The 25249-nt window shown below is 35.2% G+C and overlaps 1 protein-coding gene across 7 annotated transcripts in view; it reads left to right on the top strand.

Moving 5' to 3' along the window:
- The window catches only part of FBXW7 (F-box and WD repeat domain containing 7), a 512478-nt gene extending 491076 nt beyond the window's left edge, over nucleotides 1-21402 (top strand). For all 7 annotated transcript variants that reach the window (XM_049632296.1, XM_049632298.1, XM_049632297.1 and 4 more), the window contains 8 exons: nucleotides 3237-3371; nucleotides 8920-9043; nucleotides 11408-11544; nucleotides 12492-12605; nucleotides 13823-14004; nucleotides 16033-16258; nucleotides 18169-18379; nucleotides 19460-21402. In XM_049632296.1, the coding sequence (XP_049488253.1) occupies nucleotides 3237-3371; nucleotides 8920-9043; nucleotides 11408-11544; nucleotides 12492-12605; nucleotides 13823-14004; nucleotides 16033-16258; nucleotides 18169-18379; nucleotides 19460-19728 (1398 nt within the window). In that variant the 3' untranslated portion in view covers nucleotides 19729-21402. The remainder of the gene's footprint in view (nucleotides 1-3236; nucleotides 3372-8919; nucleotides 9044-11407; nucleotides 11545-12491; nucleotides 12606-13822; nucleotides 14005-16032; nucleotides 16259-18168; nucleotides 18380-19459) is intronic.
- The last annotated feature ends 3847 nt before the right edge of the window (nucleotides 21403-25249 follow it).

Raw genomic sequence — 25249 nt, 5'->3', positions numbered from 1 at the left:
AGGGAAAGGAGTAGGAAATAGAACCTTGTAGGCCAACCCAGACTGGTTTTTACTTTTAATTTTTTTTGAAAAATGTTTTTAATGTTTATTTTTGAAAGAGAGAGAAACAGACAGAGCACGAGTGGGGTAGGGGCAGAGAGAGAGACAGACACAGAATCCGAAGCAGGCTCCAGGCTCTGAGCTGTCATCACAGATCCCAACCTGGGGCTCAAACTCATGAGCCATGAGGTCACGACCTGAGCCGAAGTTGGACACTTAACTGACTGAGCTACCCAAGTGCCCCTGGTTTTTACTTTGAACTCAGAAGCCACTAGAGGGTTTTAAGCAGAAGAGTGAGTGATTTTTAGCAGTATCACTGACTGTTTTGTGAAGAATAGAACAAGGAAGGCAAAGGTGGAAAGCTGAGAGACTGGGTAAGAGGTTATAGGAATAATCCACGCGAGAGATAATATAGTAGCTAGGCCAATGTAGTTAACAGTCAGATTCTGGATATATTTTGAAGTTTAAGGCCTTAAAATTCATTGATGGATCAGAACCATCTAACAGTGGTGAGAATGGGAGAGTTAGGGATGACTCCAGAGTTTTGGGCTTGAGCAACTAAGAGAATAGAGTTACAGTTTACTGAAATAGGGAGGATTATGGACATGCATATTTGAAGAGAAAGATCGTGGATATGTTAAGTTTTTATTGCATATCTAAGAATACATGTTGAATGGGCAATTTTATATACCAATCTGGAAGAAATCCAGGCTGGGGAGAGGAAAGCTTTCTATATGGTTCATACCTTTGTCGAAACCATCTAAGGAAAGTGACTTTAAGTAATTAGACTATTGAATATGTGTGGTAGGTGGAAACAGTCTCATTTACTACCTAGCTTGCAGCCTGTGTTGCTAATCCTTGTCAGTGATATACTTTTTAAATAAAGGGTCACAAAGTAACATCTGTTGAATGTATGTATAATTTAAACACAGATATGCATTTAATTTTATTTGACTTGTTAAATCAAATATTGTTTAGAACAAAAACATTGTTTAAAATCCTAGAAATATTTTCCTATGCAAGCATAATTTTTGTCATGGACTTTGCTTAAATATATAGAAATTTCTGACATAGCTTTTAGTATTTACTTAAAATCTGAATTAGTTGTTTATTTTTTATTCTGGCTTTTCACATTCTACACCCGATCCCCTAAAGTCCTTGATATAATACGTTTTCCATCTATTAGCAGTAATATATCATGTATTAATAATGTTTTTCTACCCTTTTCTTTCTTAAGAAAACTGTAATAATTCATTAACCGAAAAAAAGACATTAAACAAGTATATTGCCTTAAAGTAGAAATATTCATAGTAGCTATTCGTGTCATTAATCTATGTAAGGTACATAGAGTAGTAATATGTTGTAAGGTTTTTCACCCTATTACTGTAGAAGATTACATAGGATATCTTTATTTTTATATCAAAATTTAACCATAAAAACTTCCAAAAAGTGTTTCTAAGGCAAACAGTCATATATGCAAAAGTGTTTAAAAAGTTTTCAATAATTAAATTAAATTTAATTAAGTAATTAAGATTATTGTGCTATCAGGTTACTTAAAGCTGCATTTTAATCAAGTCAGCATAAGTTATCCGTTACCCAAATTGGATATGTCCTCATACTTGTGTCCATGAATGGAGGGGAACAACATATTTATGAAAACCCACCTTCAATTCTATGAGGAATCTATATCAATAAATTAGAGTTTATAGTATTGATAGTAAATGATCAGAGATGAGGGGAGATGATCAGTGTAAGTTTTGTTAAAGAGGTAAATTTTGAACTAGGATTTGAAGCTGTGTGAGAAAAACTGAACAAAACAGTCGAACTTCAAAGTAACTGCTTTTCATTGGTCATGAGTATGCAAATACATATATTTGAGTATTTTTTATTTCTGTGCATAAGTCCTCACCCTAATTAAAAAGGGTCCAAGGTGGGTTCTCAAGGAGAATCTTCTAGGTATGCAGGTATATAGAAGTAAAAGAAAAGAATACGATTTATTAGAGTCTATGTTTCCTCATATTTGGTGGTAAAATGGGAAAGTTTCCCAGAGTTTTTATGATTAAGTAAGATAATGTTTGTGATAAGTACTTTGGAAATACTATTGAAATGTTTGATAGTATTAACATAATCTACACCTTATAATAGGAGTTTCATCTACAATGAAATTCATTGTAGATTCTAAAGGGACAAAAAAAATTTAAACTACAGTACTTTAAAAAGTATTCTAAATAAGGCTTCCTGTGTCCTGAGTATATCTCAGTTTTCAATTATTATCCATTTCATATATTACAAAATCCAGGTTCCTAGTCTGAGCAAGAAATGGAATGTCAAATTGGACATAATAATTCACAAAGGTACTTAAATCAGCCTGGTCAAGGATGTTCTTTCACTTAAGCATCACAAAGTTATTTACATGTTTTACATGATTATTTTGAGGGGAAATTCTAACACTCTAAATTATTCACATGGCTTTTTAATGTTTCCTTTTAAGAATCATGGCTTTTCTGTGCAGATGTTCCTCACTGGCAAAAAAAAAAATTTTTAATAACCCCCTAGTATAAAGTAGTTTCTGTTTTTTAAAGTATAATGATGTGTTTTTGTCTTTCCCATAAGTAGTACTTTGTTTTTGACCCTTTTGTTCACATTCTAGTATCAGTACTAAGTCAGTTACTGTTTTATGTTTTTGCTGCTTTTTATTTCAAATTATTTTCACATAATAAATCAAAGTTCTTTTATTTTGTGGAAGATACTTGTCAGATTTGCAGTATATCCAGCTATTAATTTTTCTCTAAATCATGCTGCCAATCTCCTCTGAGATGGGTTCCTTATTAACACTATCAAATTTTATGGTGCCCACTGGAAAGAATATTAAATACCTTGTTTACTTAGTAGCCCAAGTTGATGTTTCCAGATAAAACTCTGATTTCTTATCTTGATAGTAGATGAACATATAATATTTATAATAATATGGTACAAAAATATTTGTCAAAATCATGACTTTTTCTTAAGCTTTTATAAAATAAAGGTACCTAGTAAATTTGATGAGAATAATTGATTATCACTTCAGTGACTCCTGGAGAAACTTTCACTGTAAGCAGCCACTTTTTATGTTATGTGTAAACGTGGATTTTCCTTTATGAGTTTATAGCTTGAGACATCTATTAAAATAATAAAAATTTCTACTTCCTTTTTGATAGAGCTGGAGTGGACCAGAGAAATTGCTTGCTTTAGATGAACTTATTGATAGTTGTGAACCAACACAAGTAAAACATATGATGCAAGTGATAGAACCCCAGTTTCAACGAGACTTCATTTCCTTGCTCCCTAAAGAGGTAAGGATTATCAATTATATTCTTCTGGGTGCTATTTGATAATATAACTCCATAGCGACCACCTTTAAACATGGTCATGCTAATTATGGTATTCAGTATTCTCGGTTTAACGCTCTTAATTAGTGTTAAAGAGAGATGTAAATGATAAGCTGCCATGACTTAATAGTATCATTTCCAGATTCAAGTATATTTATGGACTAAGTGACTTCTTTCCACCCCTGCAGTAAGTCATAGGAGAGTAAACTATTGAGTTTCATTAATTTGATTATTCCTTTATCATAATTTTTTCCCAGGTTATTTGAAGCCCAACCTTTAGTTGTCTTGGTACATTTATTATATATAGTAGCAGATTTTTTTAGAAATTCTGATTTTATTAAAACAGATTTTTGTTGTTTGTTTCTCCAAAATCCCTCTGAGACTAATAGTTTTATGATTCTGTTGAATGATAGTTCTCTGTTAACTCACATTATGTAATTTTTTTTAAATACGTGGAATTTCACATGTGTATCTTTTTCTACCAATCATCCTTCGTCTTTCCCCCATCTCTCTCACTGTCTCTTTCCCATGCGCGCGCACACACACACACACACACACACACACTCACAGATTTCCTGCATCGATTACATCCTTATGGCATTTCTTTTGGAATTACTTATGCCTAGTTTTTATATCTTTATGAGAACTGACACTATTTTTTATCATAGATTGATTTTGATCACATGGGCATTCTTGGCTGCATAAATGAGGCATAGCTTAGATGTTGTTCTTTTATTGATGTTATAGGCTTCACAGTTTCATTTCTGTCAGCAAACAAATAATATGACATTAAATAATCAATGTCACGTGGTTTATATTTTCACAAATTATGTATGTGCCACTAATTATATGTCAGCTAAGAAAACAATATATAAGACACTAATATACTACTGCAAATGATCTTAAAACTTCAAATATGAAGAGAAAAAGAGTCAGTTTTTTTTGATAACTATTCCAAATATCCTAAGGGCATTAAACATAGTCTCAATAATTTCACATTGGATATGAATAAAATAGTTTTATCATATTTAATGTATGAAACTAAGCATTACTCTAAGAGAAAGCAAAGTGGAAATAATATCTTTTTCCTGAAATGTTTCTTTTTTGGAATGATTTTTTTTAAATGGCAAAAAAAAAAAAAAGTAGCATTGTCCCAGAAAAAATTTTTTATTCTTGCTGGCTCATGCTAAACCTGAACCTTTTGAATAGAATTGGCTTATGAAATGACATAAGCTCTCTTTGCTTCCAGAAGGACATTCATAATAGGTAGCACTTTTATAAGTATTTGACTGAAAGTAAAGTTAGTCCCTCTAATATTTTCTTCATGGTTTCCCTAGATATCCTCCTTATTTTAGAAGGTAGTATTTTTGTTAAAATACAGACTTTCTCTTAGTCTGGTTTGTCCTCTTATCTCTAAAAATGGTGAATCTTTTGTTTTGCTTTATTTGTATTTCTATAATAACTTTTGAACACAAAAAATATTTAAGATCCGAAGACTATGAAAATATTTCTAAGAGTCTAAGAAGTAAGCACAAATTATTGATAACCAGTGTAAATGCAATAAAGATTTTTTTGGATTAAGTGTTCTTTTCAAGATTGCCTGAGGAAAAAGTAGGGAGGCTAGAGAAAAGAACAAGAGTGAGCTCTGGCTTAGCAGATCTTCTGCATTTTCCCTCTTTTTCAACTACTAGGAAGCATTTCATATTTTGAAAAATGCTTTATTTTATATTTGGAGAAAGTGGTATAGATCTAAGTCTTTAAGGAAACTATTATCTTATTGGAGACTAAGTGCTATTATTATTTAAAACATCACTACTTTCATGTCAGGAAATGGACTTGTAATGATTTTCTTATAATTCCTTTCAACAGATCTCAAAGCTCTTTACCAACACTTACTTTTTTTTTTTTTTTAATGTATTTTTTTTTTTGAGAGAGAGAGAGAGAAAGAGACAGAGTGTGAGCCGGGGAGGGGCAGGGAGAGAAGGAGACACAGAATCCGAAGCAGGTTCCAGGCTCCAAGCTGTCAGCAGCACAGAGCCTGATGTGGGACTCGAACTCACAAACCATGAAATCATGACCTGAGCCGAAGTCAGACACTTAACCGATTGAGCCACCCAGGTGCCCCATCAACACTTACTTTTTAATCTCAAAAACCTTGATAAAAATGTCACTAGTCTCACATGGGAGGCTTGTGATATACTACATTATCCTTATTTTTGTAAAGAAATGCCAAGAAAAGCATAGTGATGCAGTAGATGACCTAGAACAAAACCTAAATTCTTCAATTTTTTTAAAGTTTGTTTACTATTTATTTGGAGAGAGAGAGCAAGCAAGCAGGAAAGGGGCAGAGAGAGGGAAGGAGAGAAAGAGAATCCCAAGCAGACTGTCACGCAGAGCTCCATGCGGGGTTCAAATTCATGAACCGTGAGATCATGAGCCAAAATCAAGAGTTGATGCTTAACCAACTGAGCCACTCAGGTACCCCCCAAACCTGAACTCTTAACATAGGATCAGCCAACAATTTCTTTATTCTTTTTTTAACCCCCTGTTTCACTAGTTCAATCCAGGGAAATACAGCAATTTTCTGGGAAAGTATTAGTTCCCTCTCACGTATAATATGGTGGTCTCTTACTAGGTTAAAGAGAAAAACAAAAAATAGCAACTCTCACTGAAATGACAAGTTTGGTCAAGGAAAAGGTTATCTAAAATAGATGTTCAATTTAAGAGCTTCTGTCTGTTGAGTCCTTAGGAGGAATTACTAATCCAGATTTTACCTTTACGAGAAATGAAAAGAGGGGTGTCTGAATGGCTCAATCAGTTAAGTATCCAACTCTTAATTTTGGCTCAGGTTATGATCTCATGGTTTGTGAGTTCGAGCCCCATGTCGGGCTCTACACTGACAGTGCAGAGCTTGCTTGGGATTCTTTCTCTCTGTGCCCCCGCCCCCCCCCCCCCCGCCCGATTCTCCCCCCGCCCTCTCTCTCAAAATAAGCATAAAAAAAAAAAGACAAATGAATAGAAAATTGGATTAGCCAGACCATTTTACTTGGCCACAACAAACCTATACTCCCCTGCTATGGTATTATAGAGATGTTGTTTAGGACAATGCCCACTTTCTGCCTCCTGCAAGGAGCCCCACATGACTAAACCTTGCTTCCTTTGAAGAATTGTTATACTTCCCCCATAATACACGTTAAGAATTGTATAACTAATTGTTGTTCCTTTTGTGCTTGGCAGTTTAATTAAAAAACCATGTAAGATATTGTTGCCAGTGCATTTGTGTTCTACTTTTTCCCTGATTTAAACTTAACTTCTTTTATGATTTATATTTTTACTGCTTCTGATTTTCTTTTTCATATTTTTTATTTTCCTCTGTGTATTTTCTACAATACTTAGATGTTTTTAATAGAACTAGATTTAAATAGAATAAGTTGAAATTCATGGTTGAGTTAGGGCCTCTGTTGTTTTAAAGGGAAAATGTACCAGTTACCTGTGGAGTTAGCACTTCAACTTTCGTTAGCACCTAAGTGTTTCTTTACTCTTTAATGCATTTCTCTTTAATGCATGCAGACACTGGACTAGGTGAGCTCATAATCACCAGTAATGAAGGAAATGATAGATGATTTAGGATGTACCTTTGAAATCTAAGGTGCTCTGGATTCATTTTCTAGCCTTTAAGATCCATTGCCTGTTTCTGTAAATTACCTGATTTCTACTTCAGCTGGATAACTAAAACAAAGAATAGACTTTTTCAGATGACCATTTTAAATATGTTGGGCATTAAATAGCATCTCTTTTTCACAAATATAACTTTGTGCCTTTTAATTTCTATATTAAATATGAATTTCACATAGAAGAAAAATATGGTGTTATCACATTACTGTTATACTGGCACTAAACAACTTGCCCAGGCTTAATTTCAAAATTAAGTGACTTATAGAGTATCCATTAGAAAAGTATAGTGTTGATACCTATATCTATCTATATCTGCGTCTATGTGTATTTGTATGTGTGTATGTATGTATACACATATATGTAGATTGTTGGATATAGTTATGCCTTTTTGTTTAAAATTACTCAGTTTCTAAATATGATACTGAATGGGCTTCTCTGATAGACCAAAAATAATTATTCCACAAAAAAGGTTTTTTCTGTCATTTATCAGTAACAGTATTAAATTGAATACTGACTGGCCGGAGTACTTTCTATATGAAGTGTACTCAATAAATATTGATTAATGATGAGCTCTCTCTATATAATGTTCTTGGGTAAGCATAATTTATATCATGTAATTACTGTTTAGCACCAGAAAATAATTCAAATTGTGCTTTTACTCCCTGTATGGCCTTTGGCCCTTTAAATGATAGTTTGTTTTAATTCTTGTAATTTAATTTCTGTGAACACTAAACTTTATTGCTTTGTTTAGATCATTTGGGTTCTAATATCATAATTTAAATTTTTATGTGATTAGTGAGGCTAATTGGATAAGCATACTCACAAGTTACCATCCCTCTTTTTTCTTTCTTCTTCCCTTATTTACTTGAATTGACTATACATGCTTAAAAAAAATGATGGTTTGCAACCCTTGGAAACAAAATTTTAAAATCAGTGATATACCAAAGAGCTGGTACAAATATACAAATATATCTGGCCCATTAAGAAAATCCCCACCAGCAATGTAAAGTAATTAGAACCTAATTGCTTTTATATGTCTGTGGAGCAGTTTAGTAATTGTACCCTCTTGTCATTTACATTGAAGGGTATAAATGTTTGAGAAGTTCATCGTTGTGATAATAGACACTTTGATGTGATAAAGAACTATTAATCTTATCTATCAGAAGTGATCTGAAATCCTACCACACAGAATATCTAGATATCTCATTTCTTTTTTTTAATGTTCATTTGTTTTTTAGAGAGAGAGAAAGTGCAAGCAGGGGAGGGTTGGGGAGGGATGTGGAACAGAGGATCTGAAGTGGGCTCTGTGCTGACAGCTTCAGGGCTGACAGCAGTGAGCCCAATGCAGGGCTCGAACTCACAAACCACAAGATCATGACCTGAGCTGAAGTTGGATATTCAATAGAGTGAGCCACTCAAGCGCCCCTGAAATCTCATTCCTTAATTTATGTCATAACTTCAGTGAATTTACATGGTAGTGGGGAGAGAAAAGTACAAAATCTAAATGACTAATAAAGTATACATACACATACATACGTACATAAATGGTAGAATTCTTGAGTTGAGGCTCACAGAGCAAAAGAGCAGAGGCAGAGAAGCTTAAGTATTCTTTGCAAAGGTGACGTTAGTCAAGTGAAGTTCATAAAAACCAATAGAGCGAGTTTTTTAAGCCTGGTATATATTTAAGGTTAACTATTAGAAAGTCAACTTCAAAAATTAGAATGTAGAATTATATTGTGTTTATCTAAAAGTGCTTCATTCTATAGTAAATAATTAACTTATTATTTTTGCATGTGTATTTTTAAATATGGACATACTGTGCTTTTGCTTTTCATAGCTGGCACTTTATGTGCTTTCATTCCTGGAACCCAAAGACCTGCTACAAGCGGCTCAGACTTGTCGCTACTGGAGAATTTTGGCTGAAGACAACCTTCTCTGGAGAGAGAAATGCAAAGAAGAGGGTAAGGTTCAAAATCACAAAGAGAAAATCTTTAGACTTTGAAAAAGCAAAGTGACTCTGAAAACAAATAGCAAAAAGTAAAAATTAGAAGTTTTATATGTGCACATAGAATTGAAAAAAGAGAATTTTGGCCGCTTATCAAAGAATGAAAAATTAGTCTTCATTTACATTCACCTACTTATATAAAATCCACAGGTTACCCCACACATTCAAATGAGCTAGATCTCGCAGCTAACCCCTTTAATGAGCGATAGTAACGAATAGCAAATGTATCCGATTTGCTTCCCAGTCTGAAAAGATCGGATGAGGATGATTTAAAGGAAACCTAAAAAAAAAACAAACCAAAGCAAAACACAGACCCATGTATACAGAGAGCAGATTGTTAATTGCCAGAGGAGAGGGGAATTGGGGAGGCGGGTAAAATAGGTAAAGGGGATTAAGAACTATAAGCTTCTAGTTGTAAAATAAGTAAGTCATGGGGATGTAATGTAAGCATGGGCAATAGAGTCAATAATATTGTAGTAACTTTGTAAGTTCACAGAGGGTAGCTAGATTTATTGTCATGACAATTTTGCAGCGTATGTAAATATCAAATCACTGTTCTGTACACCCGATACTAATATTGTATGTCAGCTACACCTCAGTTTAAAGGAAGGACAAACCAAAGACCTAAATAGGAATTTTTGTTTAAAATAAGATAGCGATTAATTTCTACCAGCAGTTTCCTGGATGAGAAAGGTGTCCGTCTCTCTAATACTCACAATTAAAGATCAAGTTATAATTGCAACTGTCCTTGGGAGAGAAACTCACTGGAATTCACACTAATAAATGACTACTCAGTCATATAATGAAGGAAGGAAGAAAGGAAATCCCAAATTATATTAACAGTATTCAAATATTCCATATTCTATTCTTTTCTTTCACAAACATTTATTGAACACCTCCTATGAGCTAGAGATTCTTAAATGTTGGGGATATAGTACTGAACTCCCATTTTCTTCCCATCATGGAGCTTATGTTCTTGAAAATTGTAAAAAAATAAACAAACAAACAGAACAAAGAAAAAGAAAAAATCTCCTTTCTTAGTAGAGGAGAAGGTATTATCTATATTAAATAACAAAAGGACATTTTTTTTCCAGCAGGCATCTAAAAAAATTATATTTTTGAAAAAAAATGTAAAAATATGGTTTGCCTCTGATAAGCAAAAATTTTTGGAAAGAAAGGTAGAGCATGAGACAGATACTCTACAGGTTACCCTCCCCTTCATGGAGATCACAGTTGATGAGGGGCACTGATGGTTAATAAAGCTGGAAGGTGAAGATCCAGGATACTTGGTTTCTGTCCTGCTTTTGCCCTGTCTGTAGCTTTGACTAGTGAAACCTTCTCTTCTCAAGTGTCTATATACATAAAGTGGGATTAATCATCCCGCCTTACCTTCTCTCATAGAATCATTATTTTAATGACTTTTTAAAAAACTGTGCTAACATATACCTGAGATAGAACTTATCATTCTAACCATTTTTAAAATTACAGTTCAGTGGCATGAAATACATTCATGTTTTGTACAATTCATCTTTAGAACTTTTTCATCTTTCCCAGCTGAGAGTTGATATCCATTTAACAGGAACTCGTTCCTCCTCCCTGCAGCCCCTAGCATCCATCATTCTGTTTTCTGTCTATGAGTTTGACTACTACTCTATGTGCCTCATATAAGTGGAATCATACGGTATTTGCTTTTTTGTGACTGACTTGTTTCATTTTGCATACTGTCTTCAAGGCTTATCTGTGTGGTAGCATGTGTCAGAATTCTCTTCTTTATCGAGGCTGAATAAATATTCCACTGTATATATCCCACATTTTGTTTCTTTATTCATCCATCGATGGACACTTGGGATGCTTCCACCTTTCAGCTATTTTGAATAATGCAGCTATGAACGTGGGTGTACAAGTATCTGTTCAAGTTTCTGCTTTCAATTCTCTTGGGTGTATATCCAGAATTGGAATTGCTGGATTATATGGTAATTCTGTGTTTAATTTTTTTGATGAACCAGCATACTCTTTTCCATAGCAGCTAATATACCATTTTATATTTTCACAAACATTGCATAAGGGCTCACATTTCTGTACATCCTGACATCCAACGTTTCATAGAATTATTTAGAGAAAGAAATGAAAAAGTCAATATGAAAACATGCCACAGAGAATGCAAACTTTACATTATCGTTTTATAATACAGTATTAGAAATTGGACAGTGTCCTGTATTTCAGTGGTTTTGAGCATAAGGGAAAATGAGATACATTATAAAATGGGTAATTTTTATTATTGGTGATGGCAGTTATACTCTTTATCTCTTTAAAACTTTAGGTATTGATGAACCATTGCACATCAAGAGAAGAAAAGTAATAAAACCAGGTTTCATACATAGTCCATGGAAAAGTGCATATATCAGACAGCACAGAATTGATACTAACTGGAGGCGAGGAGAACTCAAATCTCCTAAGGTAACTGAACTCTTGCACAGTAGAACAGAAAGCACTGATCAGTGTTGGTACCTGATACACTCTTCTTGGCCAGCAGTGTAACCTGACACCTATCTCCTGTGGAAAGAAAATAATATATTTTAAAATAACCGAAAATGTAACTGACAGTATTGCTCTGTTGCTAATTTCTCCAGTCTGACAACTAATTGTACTTGAATAAAAGATGAGTTGAATTGCATGTCATTCTATCTTATGTAAGTGACAATTTCTGAGTATCCTGTTGAATTTTGTGTCATATGCTTGAGATTTTGCTTGCTCTCTGACCACGTAATTAGAACGTGATTTTTTGAGCAGTGCCCATGTTTTGTGTTTTTGGTGGCTTTTCTGAGTTTTATTTCTCTAAATTTAAGTGTAATACTGATTTTCTGTCTTATCCTAAGTATGTAAAGAGTGACAAAAATGCTTATATTATACAACTGGAAAAAAGCAATTAGAGATACCGTTACATTAATATGTATACATTATAACAGGCTTTTTTTTAAGTTGAAAAAAAGTTGATAATTATCATTACTTTTGTCTTTCTCGTTTGTAGGTACTTTTGTTTTTGTGTGTGAAAATTGCAAACCATAGATGCATAGTTTTTGGTTTGAATAGATAAATAGATGATTATAAAATACATTTGTGTTTGAACCATCTTTATGAGTTTTTGACTCATAAAAGTCTTGACTCAATTTTAATAGTTGATATCTCAAGTATAAAAATCATAGAATATGGAAAACAAAGAAAATGTTTAGTACTTGACTCATCATTCAGGAAGGATGGATGCTACTTCATATTTTATATAAATTGTATTTTAAGAAATAGACTATAGATTGCGGCTCCTATTTGTGTCTTTATTTTTCTTTTCACGGGTATTTTTAAAAATTTAGTTTAATAATATATTTCTAATCTGCTCATCTATCTTGTAGGTTCTGAAAGGACATGATGATCATGTGATCACATGCTTGCAGTTCTGTGGTAACCGAATAGTTAGTGGTTCTGATGACAACACTTTAAAAGTTTGGTCAGCGGTCACAGGCAAAGTAAGCTTACTTCTTTCCACACTTCACATTTTATGTATGCCTTTGCAGGGACCAACCAGGAAAAATAAGGGTTCATTTTTGACTGCAGCTTATTTTGATAACAAATATCAGAGCTTCTAATTTATTTAGTTTTTCCGGTGGCACAAAGATCATGTTTCTCAGGATACGATGTCATTAGTTTCTTCTTGTAAATAGTTAGTCTATCTTTGTGACTTAGCTATTGTATAATTCTCACAGGTGTGCTTTGTCTTTTTTTGGTTAATTTTTCCCACTTTTATTAGCCATCTCGCTTATATTGTCTTTTTTAAACTTTTTTAAAACTATGATTGAGGGATATGTGTTTTTTCTGCTTTGTTGGTAACTTACCTATAGTTTAGAAGTTGAATAAATCATGTTAATGTAGACTTATCTCAAGCCCTATGAGATGAAAGTTAGGCAAATACAATATATAAGTGAAGGAGTTTGAAGAAAAGAAGTAGTCCAAGCAATTAATTTCACTGTACGCAGTATTATATTTTAATTGTTCTATAGTGAATACTTATTTTTATCTGTCCAATGGAGAATGTTTTCATGACTTAAGTAACCAGCTGAAAAAAAGTAGAGGAAAATGTGAAAAAAACAAAAACCTTGTCTTTTAAAATGTCTTACAACACGTTGATTCTTGGGCAAGAATCTTCTAAAATATTCCAAGTCAGATGTTAAAAATTTTTTTAAAGCAACTTCATATTTCCACAGTGTAATATTAGCTTTGGACTTATTTCAGAGTTTTAATATCTGTCTTTACTTGTCCAGAAGTACTTTGCCTGGCTCCTAACTACTGCCTTGGGGCAGATTCAGATGAAATGTGGTATGTAAGCCACACCTAACACAGTTGGCATTCTTTCATTGAATCCATTCATATGGAAGAAAGAAGTTGCAATTTTAGCATTATTTCATCAAAAAGACCAGGCTGGAGCTGTCTTACTTTAATGAGAAGTGTTTTACTTTCTACATACTTGTTCCTCAGTTGTACGTGTGTGTTTAATATATAATGCTACTGAATAAAAAAAACAATAAATAGTGATGGGATCATGTTATATTGATGTGAGGAATTATTTTCTGATGTGCCAGTCAAATTTTGTAAATAACTTTACCCCAAAATTTAATGAGCTACTGAAATGTTATAATACATCGTTTTCTTTTCTACCCAAAAGTAATCATCTTAAGTGTTTTTCCAGTGTCTGAGAACATTAGTGGGACACACAGGTGGAGTATGGTCATCACAGATGAGAGACAATATCATCATTAGTGGATCTACAGATCGGACTCTAAAAGTGTGGAATGCAGAGACCGGAGAATGTATACACACCTTGTATGGGCATACTTCCACTGTCCGTTGTATGCATCTCCATGAAAAAAGGTAAGGGGAAATCCTGTAGTGACTGGGAATTGTTTCTCTGTTACTTGTGAATCTGAGGCCTTTTGTGTAGAGTTCAGTTGTATAAAACTGTGTTTATTAGAGAGATAGTGATAATGTAATGTTAAATTAGACTTTATTAGACTTCAGATGTTTCTGTACTAGCAAAGCAGTAGTGTGTTGGCTTAAAATTGGGGGATTGTCTAAATTTCCATCTTCATTTAGTAGTGTTGTTGGCTTCCTCCTTGAAACTCTATTTTCTAATCTTGTGTAGCATTTTATTGTTGTACAGCTTTGATGACTCATCATCTTCAAAAATTTCTCTCTCTCTCTCTCTCTCTCTCTCTCTCTCTCTTTTGGTGTTTATATCCCTGCTAGTGGGATAAATTCAGTTATTCAGGCTTCAAGCTTCTGAGTCTTTTTAAATACCCACCCACCCTACCTCCACTCCATCCTATCCCCTTATATCTAGGCAAAAGCTGAGGCCCATGGGTTTTAGTTTATTCTCATTACCAGTCACCTGAACTATTGACATAGCTTTCACACTTGGTTTTCTCACCTTTTACATGGCTGACAGAGAATTCTTTTCTAATTATGATAGTGTCATTGCCCTTTGAGAGCCTTCTGTTGTCTATCGAATCAAGGAAGAAATCCTCAATCCAGTTTTCAAAATAGTTTCAGCCAAACCAAACTGCTTGCCTTTTTTTCTTCTCACTGCCTTCACTCTTGCTTTGATCTCCTCCTACAAAGCCCTCCTATTAAAATCCTTTCCATCTCCTATTGGCATGTCCTCACAGTATCCCTGTTAAACAAATGTGATTTCGACTTTACTTTGTAAAAAAAGGTCTGATGGTTCTTACCATGAATCTCCTGCAGTCCTTACCTTTAATTCTGTCCACAGCATCTTCTTTATGAGAACCATTACATTAAGCAGATTTCACACTAGATTTGTAATATGTGAAGAAAAGTATCTTCTCATATGTAGTTTGAATCTACTTTGAACAGTGTGCTCTACTATTAAAATTTGGGGGGTTTGGTATTGAGAGACCTTGTATTTCAGTTTCCATTATGTTCTGACTTAAATCACTCAATGCTCTCGTTTTCTGCTCTTCCAAATGTGGAATCTATGGCCTTTCTTTATCTCTTTGGAATGACATGAAGATACCTGAGTTTTCAGCTCTCCTTTGTAATCCAAAGGCGATTGTAATATTAGTATCACTCTGGTCTTCAGAAGAGCATAGTTTTAGTAATGTCAGGCCAAATTTTTAAGGGATTATTGTTGCCTCCCTATGTGTATCTTCTAAAATCTGTATATCTTAATGCCTCCATGCTTATTGACTATAAATATAAGCATATGCAGCCTTCATTTGAGGATTTTCTAAAACTAGTAAATTTTACCAGAATTATATGGTGTAAGGCACATATCTTTAGCTGTTTAAATTTCAAATTCAGATTTGTTTTGTTAAATAACATTTATTAATTTTTTCCCTAATCACAAAAAGAATATATATTCATAATTAAAATTTTGGGAAATGGCATAAAGAATAAAGAAGAAATATAAAATTCAAAATACTACACCAGAGTTCTCCCACTAACATTTTATACATGTTGCCCACATTAGCATTTTATTTCTAAAATCAAGATCTTATTGTATATATTTATCACTTGGCAGTGGTGGCGGCTGCTGCTGATGCTTCTTCTCTTCCTCCTCCTCCTCCTCCTCCTCCTTCTCTTTCTCCTTCTTCAAATACAATACAATAGTTTTCAAATTGTTCCACAGAGCCCGAGGTGCTCCACAGCCCCTTATAAATGGAGGAACCAAAAGCAGGCAGAACTCTAGGCTTCCCAACCAGAGTAACTTGACTTGTGAATGTTTATATATCACAGTTTTATATAGGATTTCTTTGAAAACAGGTGTTCCTGCTTAGGAAAAGAAAAAATATAATAACCACTGACTTTGTATATCATGTTTACTCATGCTGTTAAAAATTCTAACGCTTTTTTTCTGTTTGTTTTTTTTCCCCCTTACAGAGTTGTTAGCGGTTCTCGAGATGCCACTCTTAGGGTTTGGGATATTGAGACAGGCCAGTGTTTACATGTTTTGATGGGTCATGTAGCAGCAGTCCGCTGTGTTCAATATGATGGCAGGAGGGTTGTTAGTGGAGCATATGATTTTATGGTGAAGGTGTGGGATCCAGAGACTGAGACCTGTCTACACACGTTGCAGGGGCATACTAATAGAGTCTATTCATTACAGGTAAGAGATCCTATCTCTTTTATCCCTTACATGCTTTACTGATGAATCATAAGATTGTTTTACTCAGACCATTGCTGTCAAATAGCTGATTCAATACAATCCAAAAAATACAGATCAAATCATTCTGTTATATCATATAGTTTAAAATTGGCTTGAAGAGGGGCACCTGGGTGGCTCGGTCGGTTAAGCGTCCAACTTCGGCTCAGGTCATGATCTCACGGTCCGTGAGTTCGAGCCCCGCGTCGGGCTCTGTGCTGATGGCTCAGAGCCTGGAGCCTGTTTCAGATTCTGTGCCTCCCTCTCTCTGACCCTCCCCCCTTCATGCTCTGTCTCTCTGTGTCTCAAAAATAAATAAACGTTAAAAAAAATTTTTTTAAATAAACAAATAAATAAAATAAAATAAAATAAATTAAAATAAAATAAAATTGGCATGAAGAAAGTATAAATTTTGAACTCAAATGATTTGTTTAAATTTTTCTGTGATCATTTTTCCTATAAAATACAAATATTTGTCTTGGAACTTGAGACTTTGGAGCCGTAAGTATTACTATATTAATTATTGGGTAGATAGTCTCATAGGAAAATAACCTGGATTTTAATAAACTCCTTAGCAGAGGATTAATTTGGCCAAAAGCTGCCCCTTTGCCTTGATAGCTGAAAGTTGATGGACCATGTAATTGTGATTCCATCCCCATTCACAGTGGAAGTGGAGCCTTTCTACATAAAGCTGCTCTACCAGATGCCCTACCAGCACAGGGCTAGTGATTTGTAGTCACAAAGAACTGGATTTGACTAAACTGAAGTTTTTTGTTTACATTTGAACCTGATATTCTTGAGTAGGTTGCCATATTTTGAAATAAATAGGTTAATAGAAAGTTTAGCAAATGGGTCTTGTTTTATTTTCTGAAAGACAGCACTTTCATTGTAAAAACTTGTCCATTACTGATATAGTTTATTTGCCAGTTACTGCCTATTAGTGATCAGCAGATTAGTACACAGTCCCAATGCTGACAGTTCTCTATTCTTGGGATATTTGTTTCTTAATTCATGGAATACCGTCTATGTCACAAAATATTGGCATATAATAAAGATGTGTTAACTTAGAAAAGATTATGAATTTGGTGGAGAGAGAATTGGCTAAAGTTTTTTTTATGTTTTGTGATATGCTCAGAACCTTAATGAATATAATATTCTCATTTAAGTAGACCATTAGATTGAGAGAAGAGGTAGCAATATTATTATAGATATTCTAGGAATTGATATTTATTGCCTTTTGGTATAGCTGGGAAGCTGGCGAAGAGGTACCTATATCGCTTGCTTTTGCTATCAAAATGCCACCTCTTATAATTTCAGATATAATTATCTGTTGGCATATTTCCTAATTAGCATTTGGTTCTTATAAATGAAGTTTTTATTTTACAGTTTTTAATGGAACTTACTTTTAAACATCATGAGAGTTATCTCTAGTCTTTTCATGCCTTAGGTGTGTTGATAAACACAGCCTTTAATCACAAGCTTTGTCCATAGTTTCAACTTTCTGTTGTGAAGTAAGACTCCAATAGTAATCCTTATTGAATTATCCTGGATATTTAGCTACTAAGTGTGGCCAGATGATTTGAAAGTAATGTGTTCGTGTTTTATTTTGTTTCTGCATCTAGTTTGAAGCCACTGGCCATAAAAATAGATAGATAGATAGATAGATAGATAGATAGATAGATAGATAGATAACAATTCTGATAGAGGCTTCTGAGAACTGTAGATTTACTTGATTACATTTATCCTGTTACCTCATTTTGGTCCTGGCATTACTGGTTTCCCATGCTTTATTTTCCTGCCCTGTAGGGTTAAGGTCAATAAATAATATTAAGAATATCTTCACTTTCTAGTCTAATAAACTATGTCTGTTGTAGTTTGATGGTATCCATGTGGTGAGTGGATCTCTTGATACATCAATTCGAGTTTGGGATGTGGAGACGGGGAATTGCATTCACACGTTAACGGGACACCAATCGTTAACAAGTGGAATGGAACTCAAAGACAATATTCTTGTCTCTGGGAATGCAGATTCGACAGTTAAAATCTGGGATATCAAAACAGGACAATGTTTACAAACATTGCAAGGTAAGTATTGGCTACTCAGTTTTAGTTGTGTTCATTAAAAATGGGTTTGTCAGTCAAAAGAAATATGGAGCTTTTATGTCACAAAAAGAGTTAACCTCATACAAAATGAAAATGCTTATTTTGGATAAGTTTATGAGCATTTCCACTCTGACTTGACAGAACGAGGCTACGCTTGAGAAATTGTTTTAAATTGTGTTAATATAAAATTGTTTAATCACGCCTGCATGTACAGTTAACTCTACCTAACCTTAAAGGACAATGTGAAGAAAGATCTTGACTGTATCACGGAAGCAACAGACTCCTTTTGTTTTTTGAGTGATCATTTTTTTTTAATTGTGAATTTGTAGGCTGATTTTAAATTAAAGAGCTACCTTACTGGGGGAAAAAAAAGCACATCTCTGATCTGATAGGAAATTGCTTTGGCCTCAGTTTAGACCTTTTAACCATCTACTTAACTAGGATGGAAAGAATAATAGCACCCAGAAAAATGAAGAAAGAAACATGTGAAAGCCACTAATATTAAATGAGGCATAACAGTGTTAACATTTTATGTCATGATTAACTTTTTATTGGTCTTAGTCCTTAAAATGTGTTGTTTTCGTTTTGTTTTGTTTCAGTGAGGCCATCTGGTGGTCTGTATTCTAGCTTTTTACCTATTAGTATTATCTGTTCCTCAGAGTTTTGGAATTGTGTCCATTCAGCCCTCGCCTTTGAGTGGTCAGGTCAAAGTGGTAGGGTAGTAGGTCTCATGCCCATTTGTCCATCAGCAGAATACATAGAATACATGAAGGTGGGCTTTCCACATCACCACTAAGAAAGCTCTTATTTGCACAGCCAGAAAACAAAATGTGTGCCTGGTAGCTAACAAAGCTTCCTGGAAAATACAACTCTTGTTTCAGTTTACAAAGAGCTACCAGATTTTCTTACAACCCTACTGATCCGAAAATACAGTTTCTAAATATGCAGCATTTTAAATATCTCATTTATTGTATGTTCTAATGTAGAAGTGTACAATTACAATGTAACTTACCCATCACCATGATTTCTAACCAGTAATTAAATTCCTTTGGTTTTGTCCAGGTCCTAACAAGCATCAGAGTGCTGTAACCTGTTTACAGTTCAACAAGAACTTTGTAATTACCAGCTCAGATGATGGAACTGTAAAACTATGGGACTTGAAAACGGGTGAATTTATTCGAAACCTAGTCACATTGGAGAGTGGGGGGAGTGGGGGAGTTGTGTGGCGGATCAGAGCCTCAAACACAAAGCTGGTGTGTGCAGTTGGGAGTCGGAATGGGACTGAGGAAACCAAGCTGCTGGTGCTGGACTTTGATGTGGACATGAAGTGAAGAGCAGAAAAGACTAATTTGTCCAAATGTGTAGACGATATACTCCCTACCCTTCTCCGTGGAAAAAAAAAAAAAAAAAAAAAAAAAAAAAGAAAAACAGAAAAAAAGAGAAAAAAAAGAAAGAAAAAAGAAAAGAAAAAGAAAAAATATCCCTTGTTCTCAGTGGTGCAGGATGTTGGCTTGGGGCAACAGAGCGAAAAGATCTACAGACTAAGAAGGAAAAGAGGAAGACATGACAAACCGTAACTGACAAGAGAGGCGTCCGCTGTCTCATCACATAAAAGGCTTCACTTTTGACTGAGGGCAGCTTTGCAAAATGAGACTTTCTAAATCAAACCAGGTGCAATTATTTCTTTATTTTCTTCTCCAGTGGTCATTGGGCAGCGTTAAGGCTGAAGCTTCGTTACAGATTCTGCTAGCCTGTCCTTTTACCACTGAGACCTAGAAAGGAGCTGCAATAACATCCAAACAAGGACTGGCTGACTTTCTAATTAGAGAGCATCTGCAACAAAAAGTCATTTTTCTGGAGTGGAAAAGCTAAAAAAAAAAAAAAATTACTGTGAATTGTTTTTGTACAGTTATCATGAAAAGCTTTTTTTTTTTTTTTTTTTTTTTTGCCAACCATTGCCAATGTCAATCAATCACAGTATTAGCCTCTGTTAATCTATTTACTGTCGCTTCCACATACACTCTTCAATGCATATGTTGCTCAAAGGTGGCAAGTTGTCCTGGGTTCTGTGAGTCCTGAGATGGATTTAATTCTTGATGCTGGTGCTAGAAGTAGGTCTTCAAATATGGGATTGTTGTCCCACCCCTGTACTGTACTCCCAGTGGCCAAACTTATTTATGCTGCTAAATGAAAGAAAGAAAAAAGCAAATTATTTTTTTTTATTTTTTTTCTGCTGTGACGTTTTAGTCCCAGACTGAATTCCAAATTTGCTCTAGTTTGGTTACAGAAAAAAGACTTTTTGCCACTGAAACTTGAACCATCTGTGCCTCTAAGAGGCTGAGAATGGGAGAGTTTCAGATAATAAAGAGTGAAGTTTGCCTGCAAGTAAAGAATTGAGAGTGTGTGCAAAGCTTATTTTCTTTTATCTGGGCAAAAATTAAAACACATTCCTTGGAACAGAGCTATTGCCGCCTGTTCTGTGGAGAAACTTTTCTTTTTTGAGGGCTGTGGTGAATGGATGAACGTACATAAGAAAACTGACAAAATATTTTAAGAATATATAAAACAAAATAAAGTTGCTGGTCAGTCTTAGTGTTTTACAGTATTTGGGAAAACAACTGTTACAGTTTTATTGCTCTGAGAAACTGACAAAGCAGAAACTATTCAGTTTTTGTAGTAAAGGCGTCACACGCAAACAAACGAAATGAATGAAAAAGTCAAATGGTTTGCCTCATTCTCCAAGAGCCACAACTCAAGCTGAACTGTGAAAGTGGTTTAACACTGTATCCTAGGTGATCTTTTTTTCCTCCTCCTGTTTATTTTTTTTTGTTTTATTTATAGTCTGATTTAAAACAATCAGATTCAACTTGGTTAATTTTAGTTATGTAACAACCTGACATGATGGAGGAAAACAACCTTTAAAGGGATTGTGTCTATGGTTTGATTCACTTAGAAATTTTATTTTCTTATAACTTAAGTGCAATAAAATGTGTTTTTTCATGTTAGTATGCCTGTTTCTTCCACTGAAGTAAATAATGCTTCATTATAAATACTTAGGGTTTGTCTCTAATATTTAAGATACCCAAGTCTTAGTTTCTTTGTATTTCCTGTAATGTGATACAGAGATCAGCACTTCCAGGTCTGTGTGATACAGCTAAAGTAAGAATCATGCCACAAAAGAAAATTTTGTTTATCACATTAGACTATAAAGGAGGACACTCCACGGTGCCTATCTCTGTGTGACATTGAATGTATAAATACGAAATCAGGGTCCCTCAAGCGGTTTCAGAACTTTGGTGATAGTTAACAACTAGAGTTCCTATAAAAAAAAAAGTTCATCTTTATTAAAATTTGATCTCCTGTTGAATACTTACCAGGAACTTGCTGTGAAAATCTCTGAAGCTCCCACCCTCCCTGAGAAGTAGGTACTGTTAGCTCTGTTTTAAAGGTGAGGGCAGGGGCGCCTGGGTGGCTCAGTCGGTTAAGCGTCTGACTTCGGCTCAGGTCATGATCTCACGGTCCCTGGGTTTGAGCCCCGCGTCGGGCTCTGTGCTGACGGCTCAGAGCCTGGAGCCTGTTTCAGATTCTGTGTCTCCCTCTTTCTCTGACCCTCCCCTGTTCATGCTCTGTCTCAAAAATAAATGTTTAAAAAAAAAAAAAAAAAGGTGAGGGCAGAACTGGCTCAGACTGTGGAGGTAATTTGTCAGAAGCTGGATAACTAGCAGAGCAGAGGGCCTGCGTTCACAGCCCTGCTCTTTAAGAAGAAAGAAACCTAGGCGCGCCTGGGTGGCTCAGTCGATCAGCTTAGGCTCAAGTCATGATCTCATGGTTCGTGAGTTCAAGCCCCGCGTCAGGCTCTGTGCTGACAGCTCAGAGCTTGGAGCCTGCTTCAGATTCTGTTTCCCTCTCTCTCTGCCCCTCCCTTGCTCGTGCTCTCTCTCTCCAAAATAAAGATTTAAAAAAAAAATTAAAAAAAGAAGAAAGAAACCTAGAATTTTGACAGACTAAAACAGGGTTTTGGAAAAAGTAAATCATTTTTGTGGTACTTTCAGGCTCTTCTGTTGCTGGTTTAGTCAACAAATCTAATATTTTATTAATGTTCGTGAAAAAAACGAAGTTCAGTTATTCAAATTATGTAGCCACTCAAATAGCATGTTCTGTCTCCTACTCACCCCTCCTATATATTTAACATTTTATTTAATCCCTACATTTAATCCCCAGGCCATAGATGAAAATCTAAAACTTAATAAAAACGGATGCTGCCTAGAGAATACATTTCTCACAATCATAAAGTGTGTGTTCTTTACTCATAGAGCAGCAACTCTTGAGCCTCAGGCTCCCAGAGGTACTAAATCTGAACATCCAGAGTGGGGTCCAAGAATCTGCATTTAAACTAGCTCTCCAGGTGAGTCATGTTCACAATTTAGAACCACTGTCTTAGATCCCTACTGTTGCTCACTTGGTTAATTGGTCCCCAGCACATTATAGGCACAGGACCATCAGGGAGAAGTGATGGGTTAAATGGAAAGACAGAAAAACCACATGGCTAAACACAGGCAAAAATCGTATTAGGTCTTGAGTGCAGGGGCCAGCAGCCTTGCCTGCGCTAGGATAAATCAGCGCGTAACCCAGAGCCATCACTGCTGTTGACATTGACAACCCTGAATGATCAAGAAGTCGTAATTCTGTTTGGTGATCTTGAAACTGTTTGATTTTTCATAATAAAAATGTGGTTTAACTGTAACATAATTAAAAAAAACATGTACATTATAGGGGCGCCTGGGTGGCTCAGTCGGTTAAGTGTCCCACTTTGGCTCAGGTCACGATCTCGTGGTTTGTGAGTTCGAGCCGCACGTCAAGCTCTGCTGGCAGCTCAGAGCCTGGAGCCTGTTTCAGATTCTGTGTCTCATTCTCTCTCTGCCCCTCCCCCACTCGCTCTCTCAAAAATAAATAAAGGTACATTATAGAATAGAATTGAGTTCACAGGATTTGCAGACAACTAGGTCAGAATTCAAGTCCCAATTTTATAATACTATGTAGTTTCAGGAATTTCATTAGATTTCTTGAACTCCTGTTTCCTCATCATTTAGTATGTAGAGAATACCCACCTGCTAAGGTTATTGTGGGGATTAAGTGAAATGTTTTAAAGCCCATAACACACTGATGGCACTTAACGCTCAATAAATGGTAGCTAATATTAAAACTTGAGGAAAATAGACCCAGATAATTGTAACTTTCTATATTTGGGAACAATTGAATGTTTTGTGACTCATTCAGGTATGTAATAAAAATAGTATTTCTCTATATATAGCAATTTATGTTTTTTAAGTGGAGTCCCATAGATTTCTCATTTGAGTCTTACAGAAACCTTTGTGAGGTAGATTGGTATGGGGCACCTAACAGTGATTTTGTACACACTTAGGTGTTCACTAAGTATTATTTTACGACTAAGTGAATAATCTTTCTTGCAATGGATCTGTTCCTGAAAGGGGATATGTTAACCTGACGCTAAAGGAATTAAATTATTGTTGGTGTAGTAGGAAAGGTCATGAAAGGAACTCTGCTTTGTGGCCTCCTCAGTGAAGAAGTTCACCACCTTATATAACGGAATTTTTACATCTTCACACCAGAATACAGTCGGTCCCCACATTAGGTGTTACAAGTTCTCAAAGATCAAACATTGCCTGGAACTAATGCTAAAATTAAGACACAGAAGTAACCCTTAAAAGGCCCATAGCTGTTACTCAGTAAATAATTGTTAAACTGGGCAAAGGGAGTTTACTGTCTTTTTTTATTATTGGAAATTTACTATTTATAATTTATTATTATTTATAATTTTGGTATTTTGAAACTCCCTTATTGAGATTCAGTAACCACAGCTATTTCATTAATTTGAGACAGCCAATGCATACCGAATGGTTCAGTAAATGTTCCAGCCTACCTATTCGTTTTATTTCAAAAAGTAATTTACATATAATTGTTGGTATTAACTGTTTTTTTGTTTTGTTTTGTTTTTTTTGGTATTAACTGTTTTTAAGCCGCTTTCTCTATGACTTTTGAGCTAGTCTATTATAAAGTCTCCTTTCTGTTTATCTCAATTGATTAGAGGCTACAATCAAACAAAAAAAGAGGACTTTTCCTTTTCCCTGAGTGAAACAGGAAATCAAGGGCAGCTTCCCCAGACCCAGTCTGTGCCTTGCTTTCTATCCACTCCTCCCTGACACTCACTGCACTTTGTGAAACAAATACACAGAGGTGTCTGCTCAGACTCCTGGAAAGAGACTGCCGACTCCTTCCTGGCTGCTGTAACTCCTCCTATTCTAGGCAACCAGGTTTCAGCAAGTGTGCCTGGCAGGAGTGGGTTCACATTACATTCTTTCCTGAATCCTTCTTTCAGACACAATTTGATTAATTTTCCCTCTGTGAACCATCCTCCACCCCCCAATAAGAATCGGTTAGGATTCTAACCTATACTCCATCAGACTCATCAGCCAGTAAAAGATTCAGTCTTGTGCCGGACAGCAGCTCTGTGAGAAACTCCTGTTGTCTGGCCGTTCTACTGAGTCAAGGGTTTAGTGTTGCTGACAGATTAATTTGAATAAATGCTCCTGACACAGGTTGTTTTATAATCCCTGCCTTACTGCATTTTGAGGAACACACACACACACACACACACACACACACACACCCATACAAGAATATATTGATTGGAACCTCGGAAGAAGCCTCTTGTTCTCAGTCATAATAACATCATTTCCCATAAGCCTTTTCCCTCTTCATCCGTGAAAAAAATAGGAATGGCCCATGTGAAGGGAAGGTGTTGCTTGTCAAGAGGAGAGTTCCTAAGTCTTT

The sequence above is a fragment of the Panthera uncia genome, chromosome B1 (genome assembly GCF_023721935.1).
Source record: "Panthera uncia isolate 11264 chromosome B1, Puncia_PCG_1.0, whole genome shotgun sequence".
Taxonomy (NCBI): Eukaryota; Metazoa; Chordata; class Mammalia; order Carnivora; family Felidae; genus Panthera; species Panthera uncia.
This window is presented reverse-complemented; position numbering and strand designations above follow the sequence as displayed.